Genomic DNA, 27,601 nt, shown 5'->3' on the forward strand with positions numbered 1-27,601 from the left:
AGACCAGGTTGTTTCAAATGACACGTTACTCTGTTGCTTTATACTTGTTCTCTATTATTCATTATATTTTTGTTTTGTTTTGGGATTCATTTTTATTGTGTACATGCAATTCTTTTGGTTTTCACTAATTAAAAAATTCACACATTGCAAAATTAAATGAACATTTTATTTCAAATACACTAGTTGTATTTGTTGAAAATGTGCGCTCCTTGCAAATGTACAACTGACATGTGCTGCATTGTGTTTTAGTCTTGCTGTGTTTGCGCCAACCACAGAAGGCTTAACAACCAGACCCTGTTTCCTGCCTCAATGGTGCAGGCTGTCCACATTCCATCCCAGATGGCTCCCATTCACTTGGGTTCTTTTAGTATGCTGTGTTTACTTTTCTTCATCTCCCTGGCTAAGTAATCACATAAATCACATAAATGGGATTGTAAATAAAGGGTACAGATCTCTGCACATGGTAAAAAAATGAAATGGCGTATGGCTTTTAGTGCCGGGAGTGTCCGAAGACCAGTTCGGCTCGCCAGGTGCAGGTCTTTCTATTCGACACCCGTAGGTGACCTGCGCGTCGTGATGAGGATGAAATGATGATGAAGACAGCACATACACCCAGCCCCCGTGCCATTGGAATTAACCAATTAAGGTTAAAATCCCCGACCCGGCCGGGAATCGAACCCGGGACCCTCTGAACCGAAGGCCAGTACGCTGACCGTTCAGCCAACGAGTCGGACTTCTGCACATGGTTATGAGGGTGTTTAGGGGTTGTAGGAAGGATGTAAAGGAGAGTGCATATAAGTCTGTGGTAAGACCCCAACTAGAGTATGGTTCCAGTGTATGGGATCCTCACCAGGATTACCTGATTCAAGAACTGGAAAAATTCCAAAGAAAAGCAGCTCGATTTGTTCTGGGTGATTTCCGACAAAAGAGCGTTACAAAAATGTTGCAATGTTTGGGTTGGGAAGAATTGAGAGAAAGAAGAAGAGCTGCTCGACTAAGTGGTATGTGTAATAGACAAGAAAAATGTTCCACCGATCAATACATTTATTGTGAATGAATTATTGCACTAGTACCAGTTTCGGCCTATCTTTGCCATCATCAGCTAGCACACAAATTTACAGTCATTAGACAAAATTACAAAGATGTTACGTTAGAGCATCCGGATGTCTAATGAAAAATGGAAGTAAAATATATTGCAGTATGTTGCGTTAAAATATCTCTGATTAAAAGTGGTGATGGTTATAATAAACTAAAACCTATTGATTGAGCATGGACATGAGTACATAAACACATTAAAATATATATGCCACATCATAAGACACTAAAAAATATAGCACATTAAACACATTAAAACATGGTATATTTTAAAAACGTCTATTAAAATTTGAGTTCATGTTGCGTTGCATTCATACTTCAATCCTCTTGTAGTTCTTGTGTTGATTAAAAGTTGTATTAGGTGAATATCAAGAATGTTCTATGGCTGATATACTTTGTATTGGTATGTTATAAGAACTCTTGTCATTAAAATTTGAAAATTGAGTACTGTGCAATACAACTGTTGATGTAGTCAGGTAAGATTTATATATACAGCAAGATAGGGTTTAATTTTAGAACAGTTGGTGGTGACACCTCTCTCGTCTATGCACGTTATATGGTTGTTATTGTTGTTGCTGTGGAGGTTGTGTACCGATATATATAAATATAAATCTTACCTGACTACATCAACAGTTGTATTCCACAGTACTCAATTTTCAAATTTTAATGACAAGAGTTCTTATAACATACCAATACAAAGTACACTGACTGACAGAGCAAATGCAACACCAAGAAGGAGTGGTCAGAACTTTATGCCAATTGCAGGGTAGACTGACGTCACTGAGGTATGCTCATGATGTGAAATGCGCCGCTGTGCTGCGCACGTAGCGAACGATAAATGGGACACGGTGTTGGCGAATGGCCCACTTCGTACCGTGATTTCTCAGCCGACAGTCATTGTAGAACGTGTTGTCATGTGCCACAGGACATGTGTATAGCTAAGAATGCCAGGCCGCCATCAACGGAGGCATTTCCAGCAGACAGACGACTTTACGAGGGGTATGGTGATCGGGCTGAGAAGGGCAGGTTGGTCGCTTCGTCAAATCGCAGCCGATACCCATAGGGATGTGTCCACGGTGCAGCGCCTGTGGCGAAGATGGTTGGCGAAGGGACATGTGGCACGTGCGAGGGGTCCAGGCGCAGCCCGAGTGACGTCAGCACGCGAGGATCGGCGCATCCGCCGCCAAGCGGTGGCAGCCCCGCACGCCACGTCAACCGCCATTCTTCAGCATGTGCAAGACACTCTGGCTGTTCCAATATCGACCAGAACAATTTCCCGTCTATTGGTTTAAGGAGGCCTGCACTCCCGGCGTCCGCTCAGAAGACTACCATTGACTCCACAGCATAGACGTGCACGCCTGGCATGGTGCCAGGCTAGAGCGACTTGGATGAGGGAATGGCGGAACGTCGTGTTCTCCGATGAGTCACGCTTCTGTTCTGTCAGTGATAGTCACCGCAGATGAGTGTGGCGTCGGTGTGGAGAAAGGTCAAATCCGGCAGTAACTGTGGAGCGCCCTACCGCTAGACAACGCGGCATCATGGTTTGGGGCGCTATTGCGTATGATTCCACGTCACCTCTAGTGCGTATTCAAGGCACGTTAAATGCCCACCGCTACGTGCAGCATGTGCTGCGGCCGGTGGCACTCCCGTACCTTCAGGGGCTGCCCAGTGCTCTGTTTCAGCAGGATAATGCCCGCCCACACACTGCTCGCATCTCCCAACAGGCTCTACGAGGTGTACAGATGCTTCCGTGGCCAGCGTACTCTCCGGATCTCTCACCAATCGAACACGTGTGGGATCTCATTGGACGCCGTTTGCAAACTCTGCCCCAGCCTCGTACGGACGACCAACTGTGGCAAATGGTTGACAGAGAATGGAGAACCATCCCTCAGGACACCATCCGCACTCTTATTGACTCTGTACCTCGACGTGTTTCTGCGTGCATCGCCGCTCGCGGTGGTCCTACATCCTACTGAGTCTATGCCGTGCGCATTGTGTAACCTGCATATCGGTTTGAAATTAACATCAATTATTCTTCCGTGCCGTCTCTGATTTTTCCCCAATTTTCATCCCTTTCGAACCACTCCTCCTTGGTGTTGCATTGTCACTGTCAGTCAGTGTATATCAGCCATAGAACATTCTCGATATTCACCTAATACAACTTTTAATCAACACAAGAACTACAAGAGGATTGAAGTATGAATGCAACGCAACATGAACTCAAATTTTAATAGACGTTTTTAAAATATACCATGTTTTAATGTGTTTAATGTGCTATATTTTTTAGTGTCTTATGATGTGGCATATATATTTTAATGTGTTTATGTACTCATGTCCATGCTCAATCAATAGGTTTTAGTTTATTATAACCATCACCACTTTTATTCAGAGATATTTTAACGCAACATACTGCAATATATTTTACTTCCATTTTTCATTAGACATCCGGATGCTCTAATGTAACATCTTTGTAATTTTGTCTAATGACTGTAAATTTGTGTGCTTGATGATGGCCAAGATAGGCCAAAACCAGTACTAGTGCAATAATTCATTCACAATAAATGTATTGATCGGTGGAACATTTTTCTTGTCTATTACATTGAATCCAATCAATACGGAATATGAAACTTATAAATAATAATAAGTGGTATGTTCCGAGCTGTCAGCGGAGAGATGGCGTGGAATGACATTAGTAGACGAATAAGTTTGAATGGCGTTCATAAAAGTAATAAAGATCACAATATGAAGATAAAGTTGGAATTCAAGAGGACAAACTGGGGCAAATATTCATTTATAGGAAGGGGAGTTAGGGATTGGAATAACTTACCAAGGGAGATGTTCAATAAATTTCCAATTTCTTTGAAATCATTTAGGAAAAGGCTAGGAAAGCAACAGATAGGGAATCTGCCGCCTGGGTGACTGCCCTAAATGCAGATCAGTATTGATTGATTGATTGATAATACATTTCTTCTTGTAATCTATTGTTTTCAACTTAAGTACTTGGTTTCTGTTGCATTTTTCTTTCTCTGTGCTCTCCAAGTGCTTCCTAATTCTGTCGTCTTCTTCAGGATCCATCGTAAAATGGAAAATTTGATAGGTCATGTATGGCAAGTTGTCCATTTCATGACCGTATCGATGTTTAATCAAGAAGTAAGTATAAATAACCACCTAATCGATACTTTATTAATGCCTCAGGCAAAATTGAATAAAATTAAAACTTACAGGACATGTTTTGACCACTTAGTGGTCCTCTTCAGCTGTATAAATAAAGAACTGAAAATAAAAACATTATGACAATAAGCACAAATAAAAGTTCTTTGGAGACTCCTTTGATAAACAAGAACGAGAGGCAAGATGACCTATTCTGATGACCTCCATTTTTATCAAAGGAGTCTCCAAAGAACTTTTATTTGTGCTTATTGTCATAATGTTTTTATTTTCAGTTCTTTATTTATACAGCTGAAGAGGACCACTAAGTGGTCGAAACATGTCCTGTAAGTTTTAATTTTATTCAATTTTGCCTGAGGCATTAATAAAGTATCGATTAGGTGGTTATTTATACTTACTTCTTGAGGTCATGTATGGAGCAAAAGATCAGGTCTGAAATAAATTGTTCGTAATTGAACTTACTGCACAACGGTGGACTGACAGACTGTGGGAAAATATTGCTGGAACTCTCTGTTAGGATTAGATGAAATATGTTGAGAAGGGTGTACAGCAAACAAGAAATGGTGATGTGAATAACATGAACCTGCTCTAAATGACTGCAATGTGATGTTTCCTGGGTTAAAGGTATATTTTCCCTTGAAATTTTATTTCAAATAAAATCTAACAAATTATCTTTAGATTTTAGGCTTATGGCCAGGATTCCACACTCAGGTGAGCAGTTCCTTTCCAAGGAATTCAAAGGAAGATAGGAAACTGTGAGCCTACATAACATAGGACTTGATACACATGTGAACAAGTAATATTTAACGTGTTCGTTTTTATAATTCCATTAATGCAGCCTGAGTACACCCAGTAATGAAGAACCTTTCCTATATCTGCTTTTGGCTATTGAATATAAAAATATTTCCTCTCTGAACTTTGATAAATAAAATATATAAGGAATGTCAGTTCCACTAAATACAGTTCTGTATGAAAGTGTTCCTATGTGCTTGTATTTGTTGTCCAAGGGAGAGTTGCCTGATTACTTCTACAGGGTGAACCATATAAGCCTTTACAATTTTAATAAATTTTAATTTCCATCTGGAAGCTAGTGTAAACTTGAAATAGAGTTCAATGATCTCAGTGGCTCTGGGAGAATCTATAAGTACCCCTACCATCCACTGTTGGCCCAAAACTAGGGAGTTCATCATAGAAACAGGGTTGAATCAAAAGGATGGGGAGTATTAAGACTCGTGAAAGAAGAATGTGTAAGCTATGAAAAATTAAGAGTGAGATATATGAAATGTGGGCGTAAGGCTTACTTCTATCATACTGTTTGATAAATAATAGGTAAAACACACAACTGTAGTTTAGTAGTTTGTTTCCTGCTATCAGTTATAAGAATATTATTACAAATTCATTTCACTTGATCGTTTGGTGCAAGTATTCTACATTATAATATGTACAACTTGGTGGACAATGGAAGACACAGATGGGTCATCATTATTGCCTTAAAAAAAAAAAGAAAAATGAGGGGAACAATTCCTGTTTTTGTTGCCAATTTTTGGAAACAGATGTCTCTGCCAGTTACAACGTTAGGAGAAAATGCTATTATAGCCTTAAGGTATTCATTAATAATTTTAAGAAATCATTGTTACAATTAGGTTACATCTACATTTCTTAAGTACCATATATATAATTCTCTTCTTGAAAATAATGCAAAAATATACTTTGTCACAAGGCAGCTTCTGCATGAGAGGAAGTATTACATAAAATAAAAAATATTTTAATTTTAATTGTATTTACCTTGTTTCAACAGTATTGCACAGAAAAGAATGTGATTGTGATGATGATGCTGCTTGTTGTTTAAAGGGGCCTAACATTGAAGGTCATCGGCCCGAATGTGATTGTAGTGGGTGATCACAGTTTACCAAAAGTTAACTGGGAAGGTAACACAAATAACAGAAAGAATGACCAACAAATGATGAATAAGTTTAATATGGGAAAGACAGCTGAATCAGAAAGTGATGGAACCAACTAGAGGGAAAAATTTTCTAGACATGGTTCTGATAAAACACAATGAGCTATAGAGAAAATAAAATAGGAAGCTCTTTTAGTTAAGTATATGAGATATGGAGGAAGGTTGTAAAAGTAGGGCTATTAAACAATATCATATGGTTGATAAAAGAGGCATAAAGAAGTGTTTAAAAAGTAATTATAATCAGAATGTAAACAACCTATGGGATGGGTTTAAAGCAATTGTTGAGGAGCGTGAAAAAACTTTAGCAGTAACTTCTTTTAATGGAACAGAACTTTCAAACACAGTTCTCCCAAAGCTTCAACTTTTAAACTTTTGTTTAATTTTCAGAGCTGCTCTGTGGGTTGCACTTTCATTATGGTCATAAAGTATTTTCCTCAAAGACCTTGTTTTTTCAAACTTCTTCAATACTGATTTTCCCACTGGCCCAATCTATAGAAATCTATAGAAATCTGTTTTATGGTTCTAAACTTGTAATATCTTAGAACACCTTACAACCTAGCATGTTATTTTCACATAAAGCAGCTCATTTCTCTGAAAGAAGTAATTTTCTGAGATAATGTCCAACAGTCGAGTCCATCATGGCCAGAATTATTTTCCTTGCGATGTTTTCTTTACATTCACTTGATACACCGTTTTCAGGTTCAGGAGTTACTTCAAAAGCAACATCATGCTTTCTTTTATTGTGCACCAGTACATAATAATAACAGTACTTTATACATTTCACTTCTGTAACTTGTGAACCACTACTTTTAGTAAAGAATGTGAACTTGCTTACCTCGGCTCAGAATGACAAACTAAGAGATTATTGCTTTTCAAATTATGTAAAAACAACAAATGCTGTTAAGTTTAAACATACAGTACTTATTTGTTACTACGTTAGCATAAATGGTGTTTGATGCAATATTGGTACCATTATATTTCCTTGATAAGAACAGTTTGTTTGCTGAAAGATGAGAAATTAACGATCTAGTATATTGTACCTACTCCAGTACTGGTATTCAAAATTGTGGAAAGGAAAGAAAGAGCAAGATGAAAACTCTTTCTTTTCCTTTAACTCCTAAGTGACAACACAAATTGGTTAATAGGGCAAGAATCAGAATTTTAAATGCACACAATTGGGGTGCAGCGAGAATTGATGGCAGAATGGATTCTTGGTGCAATGTGCTTACAGGGGTTAGACAAGGATGTAATCTTTCACCTTTGTTGTTCATAGTTTACATGGATTATCTGTTGGAGTATATCAGTTGACAGGTGGGCAGATTCAGATAGGTGGAAATATAGTAAGCAGTTTCCCCTATGCCAGTTACTTGGTCTTAATGGCAGAGTGTACTGAAAGCCTGCAAACTAATATCTTGGAACTTGAAAATAAGTGCAATGAATTTCATATAAAAATGAATGTCAGTAGGGAAAAAGCTAAGAGAATTGAATTGAATTGAATTGAATTGAATTGAATGGGAATGCAAAACTGAAACAGGTAGATCATTTCAAGTATTTAGGATGTGCGTTCTCCCAGGATGGTAGTATAGTAAGGTGATATTGAATAAAGGTACAGCAAAGGTAATGCAGTGAGCTCACAGTTGCGATCAACAGTATTTTGTAAGAATGAAGTCAGCTCCCAGATGAAACTCTCTTATAACAGTCTGTTTTCAGACCAACTTTGCTAGGAGTCATGGAACTAAACAATGCCACCGAGTTCTGTAGTTACAATAGAGGTTTGTGGAGGTGTTTAGTAAATTCACAAAGGGTTGCAGACTGAAAGCTGAAAGGCATAACAGTCTATAATGACAATGTATGTATATTTGTCGAACAACAGTTATAGAGATTTAGGCGATAGTGATGATAATTCTGATGATAGTTCATTGATAAGTGATGATGCTGTGGTGGAAATGAATGCAGAAAGTAGAGGCAATAGTGAGGTGTGCGAATTGAGCCATATGCTTATGCATAAGTTGTCTGTGCATTCCAGTAGGACCGAGCTCGATAGCTGCAGTCGCTTAAGTGCGGCCAGTATCCAGTAATCGGGAGATAGTGGGTTCGAGCCCCACTGTCGGCAGCCCTGAAGATGGTTTTCCGTGGTTTCCCATTTTCACACCAGGCAAATCCCGGGGTTGTACCTTAATTAAGGCCACGGCCGCTTCCTTCCAATTTCTAGGCCTTCCCTACCCTATCGTCGCCATAAGACATATCTGTGTTGGTGCGACGTAAAGCAAATAGAAAAAAAAAAAAAGAAAAAAAAAAAAAGCATTCCAGTAGGAAGGTACGTCTTCTTAACTGGTTTGAAGAGAGGTATTTTGTGGTGTAGGATCTGCACTGAGTCCCTATAGTTTTGATCTGATAATTGATTTTCTCTCTGAGAATCTAAGAGAGCCAGCTCCATCTGCAGATGATATTGTACTATGCAGCACAAATAAGAAACAGCTTGAACATAAACTAGAATGCTGGAGAAGAGCTTTAGAGGAAAGAGGTGTTAAAATTAGCTGGAGTAAGACTGAATACATATGCCTGGGAGCAACTGGGAATGAAACTGTTCAGATGGATGGAAACCAGCACCAGGCAAGGAAGAGTTTCAAATACTTAGGATCCACTATGCCTGCTGATGGTAATCTAGATCTAGAAATTACCCACTGAATTCAGGCTGCCTGGTCTAGCTGGGAAAGGTTGTCTGGTGTCCTCTGTGACAGTAGACTAAATATCCAAACAAAGGGGAAAGCCTATAGATATGCAGTGAGATCTGCAGTGCTGTATGGTGCAGAAACTTGGCCAACAGTGCAGTCACAATGTAAGCGGCTTGAAGTATCTGAAATGAAGATGCTGAGATGGATGTGTGCGGTTACAAGGAAAGACCACATCAAGAACACCTTTATATGAGACAGTGTTAAAGTGACTGAAATATCTAGAAAAGTCCAAGAAAGACGATTGCTTTGGTATGGCCACATTAAGCACAGGGATGAAAATTATGCTGGAAGAAGAATGTTTCACACAGAGGTGGAAGGTGAGAGGGAGAAAGGTAGACCCAGAAGAAGATGGATGGATTGTTTGTGGGAGAATCTCAGGGAAAGGAAGTTAAGAGAAAATGCTGTTTGGGAGCAAGGAAAATGGAAACGACTTGTCAGAAACATCGACCCGCATGAACAGCTAAAAACAAAGAAAAGGAAGATTTCATGATTTAGGTAGAGTGCAATATATTATATCAATATTTTGTGAGCATATGTGCCGAGAGCATCAAGTTACATTCCCAATATTGTGCCATTAACTTGCAGTGAGTAGTGGCCTTCCCCAGCACTAGCAAGTAGTGCCCGTTGTAACTGTTTGCTAGAAATGGTTTGTTGCAGAAGAAATGGTATTAAAACTAATATAATAAATCATAATTTTATAATCTTACATAAAGAAAGCTTAAATAACTGATGTGACTATAGGAACACCACTGTTATGGCCAACCCCACTCCGTTTGTGTGTGCCACTGAGTTGCTGCAAAGGATACCTCTTTTCATTTTCAGAGTTCTGTTCTACTAACCTGGTTTAGACACATTTTGCAAGGCTATTTCAAACACTCAAATTTTTCTTTATTCTTCCCCTTCTCACCTAGAGCTGACTTCTGTTCATTTGTTAGTGCTTGTGTGCCAGAATTTAGCTCAAACCAATAAAAGCTTGGCTCACCATGGGTTCAGTGTGGCCAGCCAATGTTAAACAAGTTCTGTAGAAGTTAGATGAGAGGAAACACTACTTGAAACTAGATGTATTACAGTGGCGTATGCTAAGTCCAAGATGTGGGGTACCACTAGACTTAGGTTACCCCTTTGCGATGGTTGGTTAAGTGAATGAAAAGCCTTCTAAGAGTTTTGAGCTGCAACGAAGAACAGTTGCCTTATGGATAACACAGGATAAGCAGGGGCATAATTACCCATACTACATGGCCTTAAGAGTAAAAGAGAAAAGGTTGCACATAACCGGCCATTAACAAACAGCAAGGAGGCAAAACTCCAACACTTCTTCTTCTTATTATTATTTTTCTGTTTATCCTCCAGGGTCAGGTTTTCGCTCGGACTCAGCGGGGGATCCCACCTCTACCACCTTAAGGGCAGTGTCCTGGAGTTTCAGACTCTGGCTTAGAGATACAACTGGGGAGAATGACCATTACCTCGCCCAGGCGGCCTCACCTGCTATGCTGAACAGGGGCCTTGTGGGGGGATGGGAATATTGGAAGGGATAGACAAGGAAGAGGGAAGGAAGTGGCCATGGCCTTAAGTTAGGTACCATCCCGGCATTTTCCTGGAGTAGAAGTGGGGAAACCACTTCCAGGATGGCTGAGGTGGGAATCAAACGCACCTCTACTCAGTTAACCTCCCAAGGCTGAGTGGCCCCCATTCCAGCCCTCGTACCACTTTTCAAACTTCGTGGCAGAGCCAGGAATTAAACCCGGGCCTCCAGAGGTGGCAGCTAATTACACTAACCTTATAGAAATTACTAAACACCTAAGTGGGCTTACGGCCCAAAGATTCAGAGGTTAATCCCATGCTACAAGAGGGTGACTAAAGGAGGAACCTTTAAAGCCAAGAAGAGATTTACAAAATTTAGAGTTTGAAATCTTTACTCACCCAATTGCAAGGTTGAATGGGAGATGGCAGAGGGTCACCACTCTTCTTTCCCTTACATTACACATTTCCCAGTAGGGAATAGAAACAGAGTCCACAGACTTTGCCGAAAATCCTACATTTAAACCATCAGTTTACAAAATTACATTAAAAGAAAAAGGCTAAAACCTTCCCCTCAATCTACCCGCAGGTGCTGTCACATGTTTAGGAAAATTCTGCCATTACCTCGTATCGCTGGGTATTCTTCAAGCAGGCTGCACCCCTGCCTCCTAGGTCTCCATCAAGTCACACTCCCAGGCACAGGAGCAATTCAGACAAGATGGCTCTAATGTGCCCTGCTTATGTAATTCTGTAACGGGAAGCATCCCAAATTAAATTGAACCACACTTTGCTGATAGGCTGGATTCCTGTACACAACCCCAGTTTTGATTGGCTAGAGAACATATTTACAAGCATCTGATATTTGTTGACAACTTCGGTACATTTAAAGAAAGAGTCTTCAGAAAAAGGTTACCAATAACAAAAATGAAATTTCTTAAGTTCTAGGTTTGTTTTTGGTGCGTGAGAGTGAGCTAGCAAATCGATGTTAGAGCCATCTAACTGTAGAAGAGGAAATTCTTTGGAAGTTTACAAGTTCAAGTCTGTTGGCATAGATGGTCGTAGAGAAAGCGCACAGTTTAAATAGCTGGGGAACTGCTGGTATTATTATTATTATTATTACACTTCATACACATTGAACACATCACACTACCATCCACCACAGAAACACGTAATACTGATGACATCCCACCACACAGCGTTGGCGTAAAACTACGGTACAGGCTGACTAATGAATTTAGTAATAGAACAGGAATAATAATAGCAATAATAATGTTACTTCCCCCTGAATAGAATACACTCACGATATCTCTAGCCTGTCATAAAAGGAGACTAATGGGGTCCCAGCGGCTTTCATTTTTGTAGCATTTTTGAGCCTGACATTGCTTCCAGTTATTTGTGTCAGGCTACTCACTTTCATATTTCTTATCCAACCTTCCTTGGTTGACTGTTGTTCTTTTTCTGTTCCGACGGTGTTAGGTTTCCGAGGCCTGGGGAGTCTTTAATTTTCAAGCCCTTTATGGTGCTTGTATTTCTTTGGACAATACATTCATTCTCTGCATTGTTGGAACTTTTCAAATTTTGCTTAAGATGGTTGTCCAATTATACTTACCCTTGAGTCAATAGAAACGTGATAAACCGCATTCCTTCAGATCATTTACAAAGGAAACTGACCAATTAAAGGATGATGTACATGAAATACAACCATTAGTGTAAGTAACCACCAAACACACAATTTCCTTGAAATACAGTATAGTGGTGATTCAAATTTTACACATTGAATGATGATGACATTAAATAGATAATAGATAATAATAGTTTGTATGTAGAAACAATAATAAGCTTTTGGGCTTTTTTTCCACAGAGAACTTTGCTCTGCGTCTTCAAAAGATAATCTCGTCTGTTCACAAGTAAGACCTCTAAAAATGAATAAAGGTTTGAACAACTTGAACTTAAGAATACTTTACCGTTGCCTATAATAAGTGGTACTCTCGTTCGCCACTAGATGGCTCTCTGTGCCCAGTGCGAACTATCTCGTGATGAGGAGAATACGAATTTGGAAAATATCAGAAAGTAATAATAATAGTGAAAGGACACCTATACAAATCCTTAATGGCTGACAACCACGTATTTCTTAAGTGACAAAGAGTGTCCCTGTTGAAATACGTACTTCCACAGCTTCCCGTATAATCCCAGACCTGTAGTGTTTAGTGTGGGTAAGACCTCGAACATTGGGTCGGCGGATGCAGGGTGAGTCTGGGCCTACAAGTGGTCATGGCTGATCCCTGGTCCAACAGCTCTGCACTCTGACTGACCAACTGAGCAGAAGAGGGATGGCCATGGCTCTACACCTCTGAATTCAGGAGACGGAGAGGGGCTGATCCTCACCTTCGGCGTCTTGAAAATTGTTTTCCGTGGTTTTCCATTCTTCTGCACTAAGGTGAATGTCGAGACAGTTCCTAGTATAGGCAACGAACGCCCCCCCCCCCCCCCTCACTTTCTCCAAGCATCACCTGATCTGAGAGATGGCATCTCCGTCTAAGTCACTCACCTCCCCCTTCAAAGAAGGAATGAAAACATGTTAGTAGTAGTCGAACATCTTGGAATGCGACATAGACAGGGCATGCTCAGCTATTGCTGATTTGTCTGGCTGATTGAGACAGATATTACGTTGCTGTTCCTTGATACGAGTACCAATGGAACCGGAATGTTTGGCCAATGTATACCTTGCTGCAAGTACAGGGAATTTTTTACACCCCAAGGTGTATTTTGTATGGCTTATTACTAAGAGTGGTGCAGACTTTGTAAGGCAGACCCTTCAAGGATGACACGCACCATGTGTTATAAGTGCAATGTACCTTTAAAAAATAAGGAAACAAGATCTTGCACTGAGAAACTTTATTTTACAGATAGATAAAAGAATACATAGTAGTACACATTGCTATTCAACATACTCACTATTCTTATCCAGGCTCTTGTTCCTCTACCATCAAGACATCGATGTTGGCAAGACAGAAATCCAGTTTCTGAAGCTACGTCATGACATTTATCCTCGTGCTTCATCAACGATCTGAAGAGATGGAAATCACTGGAGGCCTGGTCATCACTCAGCCCAGCTCAACAAGTTTTGCCATTTTCTATGTGAGATAAAGAGAATAGAGCTGTGTTAGTACGTTTCTTTTTTTGTGGGGGGGGGGGGGGGAGAAGGAGGAGGTGCGTGAGGCTCCACCCCGCCTCACAGCCCGTAGTGACCTATCTGTTTGGACAAATGACCGAAAAGCAAGTACTAAAGCAGGAACATAGCCTAGTACAGGAGTACAGAATAACTTGAGGTGCAAAGGCTAGTCTTATGCCAGCTACTTCCACCCCTCTGTAAAGGAGAAGTTATGAGAAACCTCCCTAAACCCACCAGGCAATCCCATATCTCCTTTCGGTACTGGTTACTCTGTTGCGGTCATTCCAAGGCATCCCCGGCGCTAGACCACTACTGCTCAAGAGCCACTGTCACCCACAGTCCATGGCCGCCTGCAAGGCTTTCAAGGTAGAAAATGGAGAAGATAATAAAATATTTAAAAAATTTGACGCACGGTCGAGAGAGAATAAAATAAATAAATGAAAAGTAGTCTTGCAAATGCCCATGCGGATGGCCAGTAATGCAAAAGCTCTTCCCAAAGGAGCTACTTCGCATACCCCCTTCAAATTAGGATATTATTGCAGTCACCACTTATAACATTAAGGACGGACCGCATAGAGAATGTGGTGCCACACCATTGTTGTCACAGCGGTGGTGGTGAATGTTGTTTTAAGTGCACCTATAACTGGGCAATCACCCTCCGATAACAGTAATCAGGGGAGGGGGGAGTAGAGGGGATGCGACAATTAGAAAAATGAAGGTATCGGCCAAAGAAAGACAAAGTCCACAACGGGCATGAAAATGAATGACTCCCTAGGCCTCGTGACCTAATACTGTACCTTCGGGGTCTGAAATGAACAAGAGTTGATCAACTGAGGTGGGCTAGGACAGATGAAAGTGAGGAGCCTGGCACAAGCAATGCCAGGGCTCAGCTAAAATCTCCGTGGTTGCCAGCCCGCGTTCCCAAGTTAAGAGCCCCTGGAGCCCCTTTTAGTTGCCTCTTATGACAGGCAGGAGATATCGTGGGTGTTATTCTACTGCCTCCACCCACAAGGCAAGTTATATTAAAGCTCTCCCACAAACCTTACGTCTGGTAGAAGAGAAATAACTGATATGGCGAGCATCACTTCGTGACTAGCATTCATCTCTGGTCTTCTGGAGGGTATTCCCGCAATATTAACGTTGTTACTGCTGATTGTTTGACTAGATACTAAGGAATAGTACAGGGCAAGGTATATTGCGGATATCATATTTAAGAGGTTGTCACGAAAGGTTACAAATCTCTCCACATGATTATGAGAGTATTTAGGGGGTGTAGTAAGGATGTAAGGAGAGGGCATGTAAGTCTCTGGCAAGACCCCAGTGTATGGGATCCTCATCAGAACTACTTGATACGAGAACTGGAAATAATTCAAAGGAAAGCAGCACGATTTGTTCTGGGTGTTTTCCGACAAAGGAGTAGTGTTACGAAAATGTTACAAACTTTGGGCTGGGAAGACTTGGGAGTAAGGAGACGAGATGCTCGACTATGTGGTATGTTTCGAGCTGTCAGTGGTGAGTTCCCGTGGAATGATATAAGTTGACGAATAAGCTTGAGTGGTGTTTAAAAGTAGGAAAGATGTATGAAGATAAAGTTGGAATTCAAGGGGAAATTGCGGCAAATATTTGTTTATAGGAAGAGGAGTTAGGGACTGGAATAATTTACCAAGAGATAAGTTCAATATATTTCCAAATTCTTTGCAATTATTGAAGAAAAGACTAGGGAATGTGCCACCTGGATGACTACCGTAAATGTAGATCAGTAGTGATTGATTGATTGACAGGCAGGAGATATCATGTGTGTTATTCTACTGCACCCATCCAGAAGATTGATCAATTGATTGATTGATTGATTTATTGATTGATCGGTGACTTATGCTGGGATCAAGACGTGGGCTACCAGTAGACTTAGGTTACCCCTTTTCAATGGTAGGTTAGTGAACGTCAAGCCTTCAGCGTTTTAAGCTGCAGCCAATAACCAACGGAGAAGCTTGTTGTGTTGTGAAATCTGCTTCACAAGCTACTGCCCTGGCCTCCGCTGCTGCCAATGCTCAACCCCTGATCAGTGGTGATGGTAGCCAAAGGTTTAGCAAATTAAAGTCCAGCTTTGTGCCTAAATGGATAGAATGCTTGCCTTTGGTCCGATGGCCCCAGATCAATTTTCAAAATCAACCCCCTCACACTGTTAATTCCCCTGGCTTGGGGACTGGGTGTTTATGACATCTTAGCCATTCATTTTATCCTCATTAGGATACCACCAACCCTACTCAAATGCCATGCACCATTATTATTATTATTATTATTATTATTATTATACATACATTATCATTATAGACTGTTATGCCTTTCAGCGTTCAGTCTGCAAGCCTCTGTGAATTTACTAAACGTCGCCACAATCCTCAATTTGTAACTAGTGTTGTGGCCTCATTTAGTTCTATACCTCTTATCTTTAGATCATTAGAAACCGAGTCTAACCATCGTCGTCTTGGTCTACCTCTACTTCTCTTACCCTCCATAGCAAAGTCCATTATTCTCCTAGGTAACCTATCCTCCTCCATTCGCCTCACATGACCCCACCACTGAAGCCGGTTTATGCGTACAGCTTCATCCATCGAGTTCATTCCTAAATTAGCCTTTATCTCCTCATTCTGAGTACCCTCCTGCCATTGTTCCCACCTGTTTGTACCAGCAATCATTCTTGCTACTTTCATGTCTGTTATTTCTAACTTATGAATAAGATATCCTGAGTCCACCCAGCTTTCGCTCCCGTAAAGCAAAGTTGGTCTGAAAACAGACCGATGTATAGTTTCGTCTGGGAGCCGACTTCCTTCTTACAGAATACTGTTGATCGCAACTGCGAGCTCACTGCACTAGCTTTACGACACCTTGATTCAATCTCACTTGCTATATTACCATCCTGGGAGAATACACAACCTAAATACTTGAAATTATCGACCTGTTCTAGCTTTGTATCACCAATCTGACATTCAATTCTGTTCAATTTCTTACCTACTGACATCAATTTAGTCTTCGAGAGGCTAATTTTCATACCATACTCATTGCACCTATTTTCAAGTTCCAAGATATTACACTCCAGGCTTTTGGCACAATCTGCCATTAAGACCAAGTCGTCAGCATAGGCCAGACTGCTTACTACATTTCCACCTAACTGAATCCCTCCCTGCCATTTTATACCTTTCAGCAGATGATCCATGTAAACTACGAAAAGCAAAGGTGAAAGATTACAGCCTTGTCTAACCCCTGTAAGTACCCTGAACCAAGAACTCATTCTACCATCAATTCTCACTGAAGCCCAATTGTCAACATAAATACCTTTGATTGATTTTAATAATCTACCTTTAATTCCATAGTCCCCCAGTATAGCGGACATCTTCTCCCTCGGTACCCTGTCGTATGCTTTCTCTAGATCTACGAAACATAAACACAACTGCCTATTCCTCTCATAGCATTTTTCAATTACCTGGCGCATACTGAAAATCTGATCCTGACAGCCTCTCTGTGGTCTGAAACCACACTGGGTTTCATCCAACTTCCTCTCAACGACTGATCGCACCCTCCCTTCCAAGATGCCAGTGAATACTTTGCCTGGTATACTAATCAATGAGATACCTCGATAGTTGTTGCAATCCTTCCTGTTCCCTTGCTTATAGATAGGTGCAATTACTGATTTTGTCCAATCTGAAGGTACCTTACCAACACTCCATGCTAATTTTACTACTCTATGAAGCCATTTCATCCCTGCCTTCCCATTATACTTCACCATTTCAGGTCTAATTTCATCTATTCCTGCTGCTTTATGACAATGGAGTTTATAGACCATCCTTTCCACTTCCTCGAACATAATTTCACCAACATCATTTTCCTCCTCCTCATGAGCTTGGCTGTTCGCAACACCACCAGGATGATTTCCTTTTACATTGAGAAGATGTTCAAAATATTCCCTCCACCTCTCCAGTGATTCCCTGGGATCTATTATGAGTTCACCTGAATTACTCAAAACACTGTTCATTTCCTTTTTCCATCCCTTCCTAAGATTCTTTATTACCGTCCAGAAAGGTTTCCCTGCTGCTTGACCTAGCCTTTCCAGGTTGTTACCAAAATCTTCCCATGACTTCTTTTTTGATTCAACAACTATTTGTTTCACTCTGTTTCTTTCATCTACGTACAAATCCCTGTCTGCCTCGGCCCTTGTTTGGAGCCATTTCTGATAAGCCTTCTTTTTACGTTTACAAGCTGCTCTCACTTCATCATTCCACCAAGGTGTTCGCCTTTTCCCATCTTTACACACAGTTGTTCCTAGGCATTCCCTTGCTGTTTCTACTACAGCATCCCTGTATGCCACCCATTCACTATCTATATCCTGAACCTGCTTACTGTCTACTGTTTGAAACTTCTCACTAATCATATCCATGTACTTCTGTCTAATTTCCTTGTCCTGGAGATTTTCTAGCCTTATTCATTTGCAGACAGATTTCACTTTCTCTACCCTAGGCCTAGAGATACTTAGTTCACTACAGATCAGATAGTGGTCTGTATTATCGAAAAATCGAAAAATTATTATTATTATTATTATTATTATTATTATTATTATTATTATTATTAAATACAAATGCTGAATTTTACAGCGGTCGTACCCATCGTTTACTGGTTGATTAGCTTCCTCACGAGATCAGTGGTGGTGTCTGACCCATGATCACAGGTTCGATTCCAGCCAACCAAAGAGATCCTGAAAGATTGCATTTCATTTTAGCGGTTGTACCTATAAAAATAAAACTGTATTGCTCCCACAACAGCAGCCCTGCAGTGTCTTCCTACTAGGATGTAGAAGGAAACGGGAGTGAAATACCAGCACTCTGTTATCTATATGATTAAGTCAGACGTATGAGATGAGGAAGTACAGTATATACGATAAGTAACGCATGGTTGTTAGCTGGTTAGTAGTGGCGATCTGACGGACCACAGCCTAGCATACCTAGCCCCCTGGGTCCCAGCTCCTATCTGATATACAGCACCAAGCCGCTATGGGTGAGTAGAGGGGAAAGGAACGAGAGTCTGGGCTGCGATATCAGTCTCCGATGCTTAGCTCTCAGAAATACATGCGACGTTTTTTCTTACTGCTTTCAAATTTTGAAAATGGAACAATGTGTCAGATGCTTACATTATAATGTGCTTTAGACTTCCATTGTTCTTACTTGAGGTTTGGGCTTCACCGATAGCCTTGGTAGCCCTCAGTATATGCCACTGATGTATTAGCAAGTTTCCATGCTCTGAACTGTTCAATCGTGTGATAGATGTTTTAATTTCAAATATTCTTTCATGTAGCAATTGCCAATAAAACCTGTCCTAGCTCACCTCTTCATCCATATTACATTGATCTTAGCATTCACCTCTTCAGTATGTTTGCTATCATTAGCAATCATAGAACAAGGTTTATAAACTTTATCACTTGCAGCAGGTTGTCACCATCAACAAGAATTGGTCAAATTTCTTGTTGATTTCGAGTTCATAGTATAAGTATAGCATTATTTGCACAGCACACACCAAAATATACCATGACTTAACATCTAACTGCTTAACCTTGGAGTCAGATTCTTCTGATGAACCAGTGAGGTTATTAAACAGATCTCAGTAGAAGCTCCAAAATGAAATTAATAAATTGAATTGAAATGAACGAATGCAATTTCTGTGTAAATCTTTGCAGACTGATTAAATGATCATTTCTCTTTATAAGACTCTTGCAGGTGATGATAATAAGGAAAAATCCTCTCAAGACAAACATGAGGAGGCACTAGAGAGCAGTATTTCCATGTGGAAAGTGTACCAGCAGTATATCAGAGCAGCTGGAAATCCATGCATTCTGATTTTCTGGTTTAGCTTCTTTACTTTTGGGCAGGTTGCTTCCAATGCAGTAGACATCTGGCTTACCCACTGGTAAGTGACAAGACATTTTTTTATCCTTGTGATTACTTGCAATTAATTCCTTCCAGTCTGGAAGCAAAATACAGGATGAAAGCCCACAGCTTTACAGTTGGTGGTGTGCATTGTAATTCATCTGCATTCTGTCTGTAAGTATTCAGTGCTGGAGAAGACTTAACTGGAACACGAACAGCTCTAGAAAGGATACTCAAGAATGGAATTGTTTTGAATGTATTTTTTGAGTTATAATCATCATAAAATATCAAAGCCATAATGTTAAAACAACAACATTATTATTATTATTATTATTATTATTATTATTATTATTATTCAGTTATATCAGAACACAAGTGTTCAGTTCACAACCAGCTTTCAGACACTATGGTCCATCTTGAGTGATTAAAAATTAGCTAAAACATTGTAATCCACACGGGTGTGTAGTCACGATAAAACTGAGCCCTGGTGAAATTTACATAAATCTGTAAACAACAATGTGATTACCCCAATGAAGATCTTTACTTATATTACTTATATTACTTACATTAACACAGCAGTCCTCAAATAGTACATTCACTCTATCAACACAACAATTAAAACTTACAACCTGAATTTCCACCCCGTTTACAGTCGTACTGTTTGCTGTCCATCTTATGGCATTGATGAGGTTTAATTGCAGTTGCTGTCCGCCTCCATAGCACAATGGTTAGCGTTATTAGCTGCCATCCTCGGAGGTCCGGATTCGATTCCCAGTACTGCTAGAAATTTAAGAATGGCAGGAGGGCTGGTATGTGGCTGAAATGGTACATGCAGCTCACCTCCATCGGGGATGTGCCTAAAAAAGAGCTGCACCACCTCGGGATGAGGACACGAGTTTACTTTATTGCAGTTGCTCACAATTCTGTAACTTATTACTACTCTATACAGTGTAAAATCATCTGCCAAAAGCCTTGCCTGTGATTCCACTTCTTTACTCATATCATATGTGTAAGAAAACTAAAGATCTAGCTTAGTAAACTGACAGAAGCCCCACTAAATTATTTCTGGTTCAAATAATGCTTCAGCTACTCTAATTCCCAGAATATATTGAGGATATTTATGTAAAAAGTTTGCAAAGTATTGTATTTTATTTATGTGGCAAACATACTCTGGGCTCTTTTCTTTGATACAAGTACTTTTTATTGTCAAAAATTAATTAGTAGTGGAAAATTAGAATAATTGATATGAAAGGTAATGATTAAGAAAAACCTTTCTTAGAGATCTATAGTATGTTTGGTGTAAATCTTTATATCATTTCAGTAAATTAATTGTGTAAATATTCTGTGAACATTATTATTCAACCTACAAACACGATTTAACTAAAGAGATGAATATGCAAATTCAATACATTTTCACATGTACTATAAATACTGTATTTAAAAAAACAAAGACTGAACAACATTTTATGTATGGTAATGAATGTATGTTAAGTATGGAAAATATTGTTTAAATATCTTTTGTGGTTGCTGAGCTACAAATATATTAATTTTACTAAATTTAACCTTTCAATTGTGATGGTTTTTCATTCCAGAAGTAATATATTATCACAAAAATATTTGTCAAAATAAGAATTTTTATTCATTTGGATAATTTTTATTCATTTGGATCAGTCAAAATGTTTTGAATGTTTTACGTACTGGTATATGCAAAGTTGTACGATTACTGTAGCTACTGCCACACTGCAATCGTAGGGAAGTTGTTGCTCACAAATTATCTAAGGTAAACATAATTTCATGTGTTTTATCTTAACTGTTTAAAGTTTACACTTCATTCCAGGTGATTAGCACAAAAAATCATAAAATGAAAGATTTTAATTTTTTTAATACACTAGTGACACAAGTAAATGCCATGCTTAAAGAAAAGCTGAACAAAATTGTATGTTAAGTATGGAAAATATTGTTTAAATTTTTTAGTGATTGCTGAGCTATAAAACAATATGAATTTAACCCTTAAATGTTCAATTTCACATTTCTTTCATTTCCATTCCAGATGTAATACATTATTATCAGCATTAACAAGTTTGTCTCTAAGACAGAAGTAAATGCATGCTTTAAAATCATAAAGCAGATATAACGAGCTAGTAAGTTCTCCTTTGCACATGTGCAATGCTGTGTAAATAAGGGTTAAGCTTGCAAAATATGTACTCTTCCCCTAATTAAATTTGGTTAGTCATATGTATATAGAGAGTTGAACAAGAAAACATTATTTCAATAAGGCTCAATTTTCCAGAATCCAGCAAGATGAACATTGAAGACATTTTAGTTGTTTTAGATTCTCACTCTTTTTCCCCCTGAAAATATGAATTAAAAATTAGTGTCCGAGTTATACAGGATGGAAAGTACCTTATCACAAGAATAAAAGTTTTAACGGATATTGGCAAGACAAATGAACAATGCTAAATTTCATGCCTATGGTTTTAATAGTTGGTAGAAAGGTGGTGGTTCTGTATTGTAAGTTGTAACATCGTTGTTATTGGTATGAGCCCAAACGTGCCATTCACCTGTGGTGTGTCCAACTGGCTTGTGGCCAATCACTCGCATCACATGTAAACAACAACACATTGCCTAGTGCTGTCTTGTCCTTCAATCCACTTTCAACTTCTTCACCAGCCGTCCAACTAGTCTGCTCTTTCTTTTACTGCTGGCTTCCCTGAGCTCATGCAAGGCACATAACACTGGTTGCAACATTGCAAGGTGACATTAGACTACTTATACAATATTTCAGACTTAATTTTTGGTTAAATGTATGCATTTACAATAAACAGGCTAGACATGCTGTTGTTAAGGTAACTTTTACTTTCCCTTTGCACAGTAATTTGCCTCATGCTGCACAGCAAACATACAACAATTCTTTTCTCTTTTGTTTTTCGCAGCTAAATGGTGTTTTATCCAAGAAAAGTGTCTTACATGTTTTGTTATAAGTATCACATGGAATCATTTTATGGAGTGTGGCAGCACCATTACCTTCCACCCTGCATGTGGGAAATGAGGAAATCAAACTTCATTAAAGCTAATATCCTTTCTATCTTTATATCTGTTGGCCCCAGGAACACTTTTCTTGACTTGCAGTTTTCATCAGTAGCATACTGTACCAGGAAATGCCCATACTTTATAGCTTGATGAGCATGAGATGTTATGCAGGGCATGTACGGTATATCAAATTGGACTGGGTACAGAGAGTGAGAGGCTTTGCTTTGAATGAAGTTCTGAATTTTTAAAAGTGTTTGTTTATTGTATAAAGTCAAGTTCATATCACCTCAATACAGTGGAAGATGTATTGAGCGTGATGTTTTCCCATCTTGCGGCTGGCAATGTCCTGCATTGTTATGCTATTCCTCCTGTCCTCACTAAGGAGAAGTTCTCGGCACCATGGGACCAAGTACACTCCACCGTGGTAGCTCTAGATGTTCTTGAAGTTCTAGAAGTTCTTGAAGATCTTGAAAGTCTAGGAGTTTGTGTTGGAATATTATAATTTTCACATAAAAATAAAAATAAGATGTCATGTCTATATATCTTGTATTAGTTATAAGGAAAACAACATTAAGTTTATATGTTGGCAACTCAGGTTAATTGAGTCGAGTGGGATATCTTGGTTTGCTTTATTCTTTGAACTGCTTGGTGTGTATGATAGTTCAGTTGTGGATAACAGCTCGTAATAAAAGGATGTGAGTATGAAGCTGGTGTTTCTACGGTATAATTTGCTTACCTAAAACTGTGTTATGAGTAGAACTGAAGATATATCAACAGGTTATGGGCCCAGAGCTCCAGAGCGCCAAAACGCCGCAGTACATTCCGGACACAATATAAGTTGAAATGGAGTAACGAGAATTAATGCACGAAGCAAGTTGTGACATTATTGATGGAAATAAATGGTGACCTCATGGACCGGTGAAGAAACACTGAATAGGAATGTGGCTAAGCTTACAGTGGAGAACTATTTTTAGTGGTCATTGAAGGTGAAACAAGAACTGTTGTTGAAAGATGTGTGGGAATCGGTAATAGGGAATGAGGATATGCCAGGTTGTCAACTGTCTCAGATAGAAATGAGATGACAAGCACGAAACAATGTGATCGCATTAGCGGTTATTTTCATTCATATTGTCCGGAGAAAATTTTGAAAGTGACATTGCAGAAAGGCAAATGAACGAAAAAGGCATGGGAAAACTGGATGAGTTATGCAATGACAGATGGCTAGTGAATGGTGCTATGACCTTGAAACAGTTAACTCATTTTTTGAAGCCCAAAAATAAATCAACTGTGGAGGAGAACGAGTAAAGCCGGATACGATTTCACAGATCAACAAGTTGCAGGAATGATCATCGGAAATCTTACAGAGGAATATGCAGGTTGTATACCTTCCTTGGAAGCTGATTTGACGAAACTGACAATCTCGAAGGTGAAGGCGAGATTACTCACTGAGGAAAGCAGAAGGAAACTCCCGCAAAATGGAGGAAAGGCTTACAACACTGGAAAACGTGAGGAGGATGAAGTTCAAGCCATGGTTGTACAACAGAAGTGATATATCAAGAAAGAAGACGTGGGACGAGGAAAACAGTATAGTTGCTACAATTGCGGTAAATAGGGACATGTATCTAAATATTGTCGCAGTACCCAAAAGTGATTCAATTGTAGTAAGTATGTCCAACATTGAAGAGTGACAAATCACCACAGGAGAGTAAATCAGTGAATGAGAGTGGAAAAGTGGTAAGCTCGGAAATTATACATGTAGTACATAAAACAATGAGCATGGTAGTTTCTGTAGGAATTGAGAAAATTAGAGATTCACTGTTCGATTCAGGTGCATCCCATCATATGTGTCCAACAGAGGAGATGTTTATGGACATGTCAACAAATGTAACTGGGAATGCAGAAATAGGAGATAAAAGTAAGCTGGATATTAGAGGCATAGGTAAGGTGAAAGTAAACATCTCAACAGGATGGACAATTACATTTACAGATGTATTGTATGTACCAAACTTCGGTGCAAATTTAATATCAGTTGGTAAGTTTACCAGCAAAGGTTTCAAAGTAAGATTTGCAGGTGAGAAAGCAGCAGTTGTAGATAAGAATAGAGATGAAACATTATTTATTGCAACCAGGAGGGATGATGTGTATGTGGTACAGATATAGGGAAAAAATGATATTGTAGCTGTGAGCAATTGTGACCAAATGATAGATCAAGAATGTAATAACAATGTAGCATTTAAATGTGTTGGGCAGGTTAGGTTGTGGCATGAGAGATATGGACATGTACATTCTGAAGCTTTGTTTAAATTGTCTATGTTAGAATTGAAAAGAAGTATGTCCCGGTCTTATGATCTCCCCAAATCGCCCAGACCGGTCAGCCAAAAAATAAAACAAAGGTGGAAGCACATATCACCATAACAGCACAACAAGAAGGAAAAGAAAATAAATTAAAAGGAACTTACCATGAACAGAGCAGGTGACAACAAACCGAGGAACATGGTTGCTGTATTAAAACTAGTTTATCTATTCCAAGAATAAACACCAGACATTGAACTGAATAAACAAAATTTATTTAAAGAATGCAATTAATTTAAAACCCACTGAACACCCCCAGAAGAAAAATAAATCTTAAGATAATAATAATAATAATAATAATAATAATAATAATAATAATAATAATAATAATAATAATCTAAAGAAGGAATCAGCCGAAACCCCAGGGATAATTACAGTAAACTACATTAGTAAATGGTACGTAACTTCACTTTCCTCGGACTTGTACATAAATTTGAGATGTCTTCATTAAATAGAGTTTTCAATTTTAAAGATTTTAAACCTCGTACTAACTTTTCAATTTCAAAATTAAATAAATTTAATCAGTTTTAAAACCCACGTCTCAAGAAGTTCTCACAAGAAAGTCTTTACATCATCATACCGGAAGTGAAATTTAAAAATTAGGAGACTCACAGCATAGAAAAATAGGAAAGAATTAACACCAAGAAATGAACAGAATTAACCACAAGAAAATCATATCAGGTGACACTACCAAAAGCAAACAATCTCCGCAAAACAGTAATCATCTCCAACAAGAAGGGGTGACGCCATAATACTCGGATTAGCCAATCACAGAACACGATCGCAACAATGCAACAAATGAGAAACAAGAAGGAAAAAATATAGAAAAACAAAATTCAACTCAAGTTGGTAAAATAAATAAATTAATCAACCAAAAGAAACCCGAAAATGATGCAGTTACTTAAGTTCTTGTGTGAACTTCCTCACTAAATTACCTTGCCTCGGACAGTTAAGGTGTTACAAGTGAATCGAGGCAAAATCCAAATAACACAATAAAATATACAGTAATTCAAATTACTGAAACTGAGTGGTAAAATAATTAACTAGATCCTCTAAAATTGTACAGAAACCACTTTTCATAGTTCGAAAATTTTTAGCAACTATAAACTTAAGCGAAAGTCAGTTCTCAATGAAATGAAAAACATGGTTTTGAAATGGATTGTATGCCGAACACAAATTCTTCCACATTAATCCAGCACAGACGTAGTTGAAGAGGCGAGATACCCGAAGTGATGAAATACCAATAATTATAACTAGAGCCCGGAATTCCATGCACTATCAAATCTCAAAATATGCATTCATGCACTATCATATGGCAAAACATGCACAATAAACTGGAAAATATGCACTATCAAAATTCAGTTCCTTTTGAAACATGAACAAAAACTACCATAATTTCTCCAAATTGTCTTGATTTAAGCTCATCCGTTTATCATTCAGCACATACTTAAGCACAGAAAATTATCCTTTTACGTCACGAGAAGTGATAGATGCATAATTCAATGAAGACATTTGGACAAAGTGAGGTCAAATTGTACGTCTTTTGCATTTTTACCACAATACATCTTTTATAAGCTTGACGAATTCAAAATCAGGATTTGAACGAATTAGTTTGTTCAACTTATCTCTATCTGCAGCAGCTGCTTCTCCATGCGATGACTGCAGACACATTTGAATGTCCTCAACAAAGGGAATAAGTACTCAATAAGTGGTAACGATTGCTTGCTGCGATAACACAGACGTGTGACGATTGAGAGTTCTGGGTAAGACATTCCAGGATAACAACGGTAGAGGGTTCAATGAAAAACCAGAATTTGTAAGCTGCTATCCCAGTAACGCGGCGCCACAGAAGTGCGATACAAGGTTTCTTTTGTTTGTCTATGAGCCGTCAATGATTAATGCACAATTTACGGTTCAATTTATAGCAATGTACAACTGTAAAACTGGGACACCTTATTCCTAAGAATTAGATTTCGACATGGGGCCTTCCGACTTACGTCATTGTTTACTCAAGCAACAGATAAGAAAGTGTTTGGTTAATTGCATTATACTGTAGGACCTGTACCGTATGTAGGCTACTAACTATGGTTGTCACATAGGATGCCAGGAATATATTCTCTCCGTCTCTCAGTAATAGACATACTGTAGCCTACAACATGAAAAATTGTCCCAAATTCTGCAAACTAACATTCAGAAAATGCACTATGATGCAAGTTAACAATATATATATGCGTCAAAGTAAGAATAAAAGTCATATTATGCAATATTAAACGTCCAAATATGCGCTATTAAATCCAAAATCTTCCAAATATGCATTATGCATGAATTTTCTCCGAAAAATGCCAAAACATGCAAACATGCATGGAAAAAGAACGGTTATTTGGAATTGTTAAGCCGTAAAACGAATACTTGCAAAGTTTGAGAAGTGTAGCTAGCTTATTTAAAAACATGCATTTGTTTGGAAATCCGGGCTCTAATTATAACATTAAGCAGAACTTACAGCTTTGTTGCTTGGTCGAGGTTTCCAATCCCGTTGCAATACTTACAACCACAACGCGTGTGAGTTACATAGATAAATCTATTTTTTTTAAAAAAGTTTTGGAGAATGTATCAGTTACTAAAAAAGGATCAAGGTGAAGTAATCCCTTTAGCCCACTAGTTT

General features: G+C 38.9%; 1 protein-coding gene across 1 annotated transcript in view; it reads left to right on the top strand.

The window, feature by feature from the left end:
* The window catches only part of LOC136866831 (ATP-binding cassette sub-family C member 4), a 288,334-nt gene that overhangs the window by 141,087 nt on the left and 119,646 nt on the right, over nt 1-27,601 (top strand). Inside the window, exon 12 of the mRNA XM_068226858.1 lies at nt 19,398-19,597. Coding sequence (XP_068082959.1) covers nt 19,398-19,597 — 200 coding nt within the window. The remainder of the gene's footprint in view (nt 1-19,397; nt 19,598-27,601) is intronic.

This window comes from Anabrus simplex, chromosome 3 (assembly GCF_040414725.1).
Source record: "Anabrus simplex isolate iqAnaSimp1 chromosome 3, ASM4041472v1, whole genome shotgun sequence".
Lineage (NCBI taxonomy): Eukaryota > Metazoa > Arthropoda > Insecta > Orthoptera > Tettigoniidae > Anabrus > Anabrus simplex.